Raw genomic sequence first — 7013 nt, 5'->3', positions numbered from 1 at the left:
ACCCTGTGTGTGTGTGGGTTGACCGTGTTTGTTTTGTTCACCGGAGAATAAACTTTATATCGCTATCTGTTCTCTTGGCCAGATTCCACCCACCTTGATTAGACGTGACAGTATTATTGATTGTATGTTTGTTTATTCCATGCGCAACTCTGTGTTGTTGTTTGTGTTGAACTGCTTTACTTTATCTTGGCCAGGTCGCAGTTTTAAATGAGAACTTGTTCTCAACAAGCCTACCTGGTTAAATAAAAGTGATATAAAAAAATAAAACACACCAGACATGCCACCAGTGGTGTTTTCACAGTCCCCCAAATCCAGAACAAATTCAAGAAAGTGTACAGTATTATATAGAGCCAGTATTGCATGGCACTCTGTTCCATTTCTTATTGCTCAAATAAACAGCCAACCTGGTTTAAAAAAACAGAAAGCAATGCCTCACGGCACAACGCCTGTCTCGTATTTGACCTAGATAGTTTGTGTGTATGCATTGATATGTAAGGCTACATGCAATTTTTTTTTTTTTATTCTGTCCTTAAGCTGTTCTTGCCTATTAATATTCTGTATTATGTTTCATGTTTTGTGTGGACCCCAGGAAGAGTAGCTGCTGCTTTTGCAACAGCTAATGGGGATACTAACACCAAAAAATACTCCCAAAAAATACATACAAGTGTGTTGTTGTTCTTTGCTGACTTGAAACTTGGGCCCCTATCATGAAGAGGTCCGGAAATTACCTAAATCTAATTTGTCACATGCACAGGATACAGCAGGTGTGAACAGTACAGTGAAATTCTACTTATAAGCTCTTCCTCAACAACACGAGACATACAAATACATAGGAGAATATACACTCTACACAAATAAGCATATTCCTTCCTCTTACAATTTCCTCTTCTCCAGATAAAGATGACCCTCAAGGTTCTTGAAAAATCTCCACTGATAAGCATTATATTTGATTCTGACATGAATGACTTGATGATAAATCTAAAAGATAGTTGGCAAGAAAAGCAATAACATTAGGCAAGGATAACGTCTTAATAAGGAGTTTATTGACTAACTGATCACTAAAAAAGCTAATTACATGTGTAATAACGCATAGACAATATACTGTCAATTCAAGTGCAATGACCACAATGTGACTTTTAGGATACAGATTTTTTTAAATAATTTGTGCAGCAATTTACAGTCTCAATAAGCATGGCATAAGATTAGCCACAAAGACAAATTGGAAGCTTCTGTATTCCCTTTAATAACATATTTTACAGTTTACCATTCTAATGCACTATTCTCATCATTACCCTCTGTACAAGTAATACAAATGTACTGTAATAACCCTTGTGGGACACAAGCTAAGTTACCAGTCACTGTCACCAGACATCATCATACTGTTGTCTCACTCTGCACACAGAACTGAATACATGTGCAGATGAATTCAGACATTCTATAGCCGTTTCAGATGGACAAATGCTATCAAAATGCTTGACCATGGAATCAGAATTTTAGATCACATTGTGGAAACACACCATTCCAATGCTTTGTGTACACTTTGTATGGATGGACCAAACTGATTTACTAGTCACTGATTCATCGTGGGGTGTAATTTGTCCCACTTTTGGCAGCAGCGACAAACTTCTGGCTGGACGAATGGGTGGAGTCCATAGGGTCTGGTGTATTACCAGCATGGGCGGCTGTGGCCATTGGATTGAGCTGAGCCTTGATTCGCTTCAGGCAGAGGCTGAGAGTGCTCCTAACAGCTGAGGAGGAGAAGTAGAAGACGATGGGGTCCAGACAGGCATTTAAGGTGGTGAGCAGAATGGCATTGTTGCGCCAAGTGGGGACTTTATTCTGCATGATCCCCACCATATGGGACACGTTGTAGGGCCCAAAGCAGAGGGCGAAAACCAGCAGAGTCCCCAACGCCAGCCCGATGGCACGCAGGCGCCGGTGCTGGCTGATGTTGGGAAGCCTAGACAGGATACGGATGAAGTTGACATAGCAGAAGGTGCTGATCAGGAAGGGTACACAGAAGAGAACCAGGGACATCTCTAAGCGTACCGGGAGAAGGGTAATAAGCTGGACATCATTGAAATTTCCATAGCAGGTAGTGTTGTCGGCATCTTTGTCTAATTGCATTACGAAGACAACACTGCAGTGGGCAAGGGACAGGATCCAGAAAACTGCACAGGCCAACTGTGTGTGGAAAACCCTGCCTGGTGCTGTAAACCTTACGGGATACGCCACGCTGAGGAAGCGCTCCACACTCACCGCGGTCAGGAGGAGGGTGCTGTTGTAGATGGTGGAGAAGAACAGGTAGCCAGTGACTGGACACAGGAAGTAAGGGAGGGTCCAGTTAAAATCATCAACAGCCTCCTTTATCTTGAAGGGCAGGAAAGCAAGGAAGATGAGGTCGGAGATGGTCAGGTTGAGGAGCAGGATGTCGATGGGGGCAGGTTTGTGACGCACCTTTCGGCAAAAAGTGCAGAATGCCAGGATGTTGGCAGGTACCCCGATCAGGAAGGTGGTGATGTAGACGAACAGCGCAAAGCTGCATGAAATGTCTTTTGCTGGCCTCATATTGGCAGATACTGTTAGCGTTGTTGTCACTACAAGAGAGAGAAAAGCATCATGAAATACTGACATTTCAACCCAAAACTATTGGGAGGCAGCTATCTGAACGGAATTGCACAACTAACATCTCAGATGACATTGTTGTCTCATTCACTTCCTGTCATTACTTTATTACCATGGAGACACACCACAAAACAGTTATGCTATTTCTACAATGACTGTTCACTATTTCTATTTCTTTCTAATTTTTAAAATGAACTAAGCTACGAGGTTATTTCCCCATAGTGCACACCCTGTTGTGTACTGTTTTATTAGCAAATCCTCTAGTGTCCATAGTTAAACGTATGAATATATAAAATAATAAATATTCTGAATATCCTAACATTAGTTATAAATTGTTAGAGAGGATACATTTGTCCCTTGCACTTTTACTCTTTAAAAAAAAAAATTATGAACATTTTAAAATGCATAATTTTTCTTAGATTGAGGCCTCAAAATATCAAACCCACTTTATTCTTGTGTATGCTTCCCAGCATAGTTTGTTCTGTAGTTGTAATGCTTGTTTTATGTTGAGAATACTGATCAATCGCGTACTTTAGGAACCAATGTCTCATACTGGAGTTGCAAGTGTGGTAAACTTCGTCAACATAACACAATACAGCCCCGCAGGGATCCATTTAAAAGTACTACTCTAAATGACACCACACTAGGCAATACAGCCCCTCAGGGATTCATTTAAAAGTACTACTCGAAATGACACCACACTAGACAATACAGCCCCTCAGGGATTAATTTAAAAGTACTACTCGAAATGACACCACACTAGACAATACAGCCCCTCAGGGTTCCATTTAAAAGTACTACTCTAAATGACACCGCACTAGACACAATACAGCCCCTCGGGGATCCATTTAAAAGTACTACTCTAAATGACACCGCACTAGACACAATACAGCCCCTCGGGGATCCATTTAAAAGTACTACTCTAAATGACACCACACTAGACAATACAGCCCCTCAGGGTTCCATTTAAAAGTACTACTCTAAATGACACCACACTAGACACAATACAGCCCCTCGGGGATCCATTTAAAAGTACTACTCTAAATGACACCACACTAGACAATACAGCCCCTCAGGGATTCATTTGAAAAGTACTACTCTAAATGACACCACAATAGACACAAAAAAGGGGAGCCCTTCTTGTTCTCTCTTAACCCAATCCTTGCAGATGCCCTAAGAAGTGTCAAAAATCATTTTAGTTCTTTATTTTCATGAATGCAGCATTTGGCTTATTTGCAGCATATTTAGCAAAGGCATGCATAAAAGCCATACACATTATGGTACATGTAATTTGAATGACACAAAAAATGTGACCCCATACTAAGATATTACATGGTAGATTTATAATTGCACAGTTCTGCATGAGTAACAACGTGTTTGGAGATTGTTTTCAGTATCTCTTGTACAAAAGTCATGGATAACGGCTATGGATAAGGACTGTGAACCATGTTGCATTTGCTAAACCATCCCTCACTGATGGTACTCTCAAATAAAATCAATTATTAAAGTGAATTTACTCACCAAAGAAGGCCTTCTCCTCACTCGTTACCATAAATGCACTTCAACTGACCTCGACTTTTTTTATACACACATTAGGATGTATCTATGATGAGGAAGTGACTAACATGAAAATGATGAAATGATAAACAGTTTGAGGGACTTTCACTGAATGCTTATAATATTATCAACTTTAGGTACTCTCAATTAGGCCGACTAACAGGGCAAATCATTTAACTGAAACACTGAACACTATCATGTTGAATTGATCAAGTTATTCATTGTTCAGAATGTCTCTTAAATGGGATTCAGAAGAAATATACACAACACTTGCTCAGTTTATATTTTATTCAGGCATTTATTTTGCACAAGGAAGGTATTTACATGTAAATATTGCAAAGTCAAATCCTCAATTAGAAGCAGGTTCTATAAACAAGTAATGCTCAGTTAATTCACATTTTGAGATTAGAGAAACATTCATTATAGTCATAACTGTTTCTGGTTGAGATTTCAAATGTATTGATTCTCAGACTGTCAGATATAAAATGAGGATATGTTTCTGATTAACTTCATGTTCAGCAGAGTTTCAGATCAGAATTAATTAGTACATTTCACATTCATCTTCGTAAACTCCTTAAAGCTCCCAGTGTAAGCTGTAAATAACAATCAATAAATGATGGTTATATTTACATGTGTCTGTTTAATACCACTATTGATCAATTATCTACAGAATATTTAGACAGAGAATTGACAGGGCATTTCTATCACCATACCTTTTTAAGATAGAGAAAGATACCCAGTTTCTTACAGTAAACCAACAAAAATATACCAGAATACATTCAAACTATTTTTATGAATCTAACTTTTTAACAATGGCTCCATTGTAATTAGTCACTCAGTTGAAATTGTCCTCCTGCCCCATCTGCCGGTGGCACAATCCAGATCAGACCATCACAGTAGAGGACTCATGACTGGCTCATCTCAGATAACCTTTGGTCAATTTTCCACATCTCACTTGTCTTTCAGCCTCTCAGTTCATAAGCCACAAAGGTTCTTCATATGATCACTGTGGTTTGTTATGTAGAACTTTCTAACGATTTCAGAGCATAGAAAGCTTACAGTATCATGAGAACACAATATATTATTTTTGTCATCAATAATTGTGCAGATTTCTAGACTGTCACTTGTTCCAACCTCAGCTCTGCCCATTTTGAGCACTACCAGTCCTATTTCTAAGTGTTTTCCACATCAGCCTCAGTTCTCCACTTCATTTTGTCCTAAACTATTTATTTTTTGAATTCCACTCACAGGTCTTACATGTCTTGTTTGTGCAGATTTTTCCTGACTTAACTTGGAAATGTTTGCTCCTGTCTGTCTGTCGGTCAGCGACGCCACTCCCCTCACATTAGCTAGAGGGTCCCGTGTGATGGTTTTGCTACAATGGCGCCCCTCTGTCCGGCTGTATCTGCTGGGCCTTCCACAGAGCCTTCCCATGAGGCCGCGGGGCGTTGCCGGGGAGAGCATCAGCATGACCACAGGCTCCAGGAAGACGTTACAGGCACTGGACAGCATGGCCTCAGTCCTCCAGTGGACGTTCTCCTGCAGCACAAAGCCCACGATGTGTGAGACGTTGTAGGGAACGTAGCAAACCACAAACACAGCCAGTGTGGAAAGGGCCACGGCCAGGACGCGCCTCTTTCCCAGGACGGGCAAGCAGGACCGCCACACCAGGGCTACGCAGCGCAGCGTGCAGAAGGCGGTAATGGCCAGAGGCATTAGGAAGAGGAGGAGCGCCATCTCCAGGCGCAATGGCAGCAGCAGGTCCAGCTGGTCCTGGGTGAAGTTCTCAAAGCAGACTGACACATTATGGCTGGAGGTGGAAACGAAACCACCCCCGCCTTCTGCCACCAGGCCCAGACTCAGGTGCAACAGTACCACTGCCCAGAGGGCAGCACTGATGAAGCAGGAGATGCGGCCCCGCCGGTACAGCTTGTAGCTGATGGGAAAAGCGATGCTGAGGTAGCGGCCCACCGTCACTGCCGTGAGGAAGAGGCAGCTGCCGTAGATCGAGGAGAACAAGAAGAAGCTGTAGACAGGACAGAGGGGCGATGGAAGAGCCCAGTCCTGGAGGAAAGTCTCCAGGGCCTTGACAGGCAGCCAGGCCACCAGTGCCAGGTTAGCCAGGCAGAGGTTGAGTGCGTATACCACGTTGGGCGTGGCACCCCGCTTGCGCGCCTTGCGGACGTACACAAAGAGCACCAGCAGATTGGAGGGGAGGCCCAGCAGGAACGTGAAGGAGTAGACCGTCAGGGAGACACAGTCCTTGACGGGCACTTGCATCGCTTCGGCTCACACCTCCTGCTCAGGAGTTCAGGACCATATGAGGCACTGCATCAGAAGCAACTGAAGTCTCGATTCTGCAAGTAAAATCATTTGAGATGGGAAGAAAAAAACCACACTAGTCCCGTGGCAGACGTAATGGATGTTAAAAGTAAGATCTCTTAAAGCGACTCGGTTGAAAACAAATTCCAAAGCACATACAGATAAATCCTCAATGCCCAATCACAGATCCTCTCCTGTTCCTCAGTCCTCTAGCTTCAATTTGTGGACAGCATTCCTCTTGTGAAGTTGCAATGCGCATCAATAGGATAGTTCCCACCATGTGAGCACATCACTCTTTAGCAAACCCCTCTCTCCTTCACACACAGGCTTGGCACTGAGTGAGAGAGCAGGGAGGCAGAGTCAACCCTTTGGTGACAATAGTATAGAGAGCGGAAGTGGGGTGATACTGGTGTGTGTATATGTGTGTGGGCATGAAGGGGCAGGGTGCATCATGACAGGTAGACAGATATGGGGAGGTGCCCATTCAAGCAGAAGTGTATGGCATTTAG

The 7013-nt window shown here is 42.8% G+C and overlaps 2 protein-coding genes across 2 annotated transcripts; both read right to left on the bottom strand.

The window, feature by feature from the left end:
* Positions 1–1021: 1021 nt before the first annotated feature.
* Positions 1022–2599, bottom strand: LOC109906937 (free fatty acid receptor 3-like). The gene has a single exon (XM_020504755.2). It carries the CDS (start codon positions 2566–2568, stop codon positions 1579–1581), a length of 990 nt encoding a protein of 329 aa, XP_020360344.1. The 5' UTR covers positions 2569–2599; the 3' UTR covers positions 1022–1578.
* Positions 2600–5017: 2418 nt separating this feature from the next.
* On the bottom strand, positions 5018–6462 carry LOC109906936 (free fatty acid receptor 2). The gene is made up of 2 exons (XM_020504754.1): positions 5527–6462; positions 5018–5044 (listed from the first exon to the last, which is right to left on the bottom strand). Exons 1-2 carry the CDS (start codon positions 6460–6462, stop codon positions 5018–5020), a joined length of 963 nt encoding a protein of 320 aa, XP_020360343.1.
* Between the last annotated feature and the right edge of the window lie 551 nt (positions 6463–7013).

This window comes from Oncorhynchus kisutch, linkage group LG17 (genome assembly GCF_002021735.2).
Source record: "Oncorhynchus kisutch isolate 150728-3 linkage group LG17, Okis_V2, whole genome shotgun sequence".
NCBI lineage: Eukaryota > Metazoa > Chordata > Actinopteri > Salmoniformes > Salmonidae > Oncorhynchus > Oncorhynchus kisutch.
This window is presented reverse-complemented; position numbering and strand designations above follow the sequence as displayed.

Coding starts and splice junctions, on each gene's coding strand:
- LOC109906937 (XM_020504755.2), bottom strand. CDS start 2,568: ATGAGGCCAGCAAAAGACATTTCATGCAGCTTTGCGCTGTTCGTCTAC.
- LOC109906936 (XM_020504754.1), bottom strand. CDS start 6,462: ATGCAAGTGCCCGTCAAGGACTGTGTCTCCCTGACGGTCTACTCCTTC. Junction 5,045..5,526: donor CACGGGACCCTCTAGCTAAT/GTGAGGGGAGTG, acceptor TGCCACCGGCAG/ATGGGGCAGGAGGACAATTT.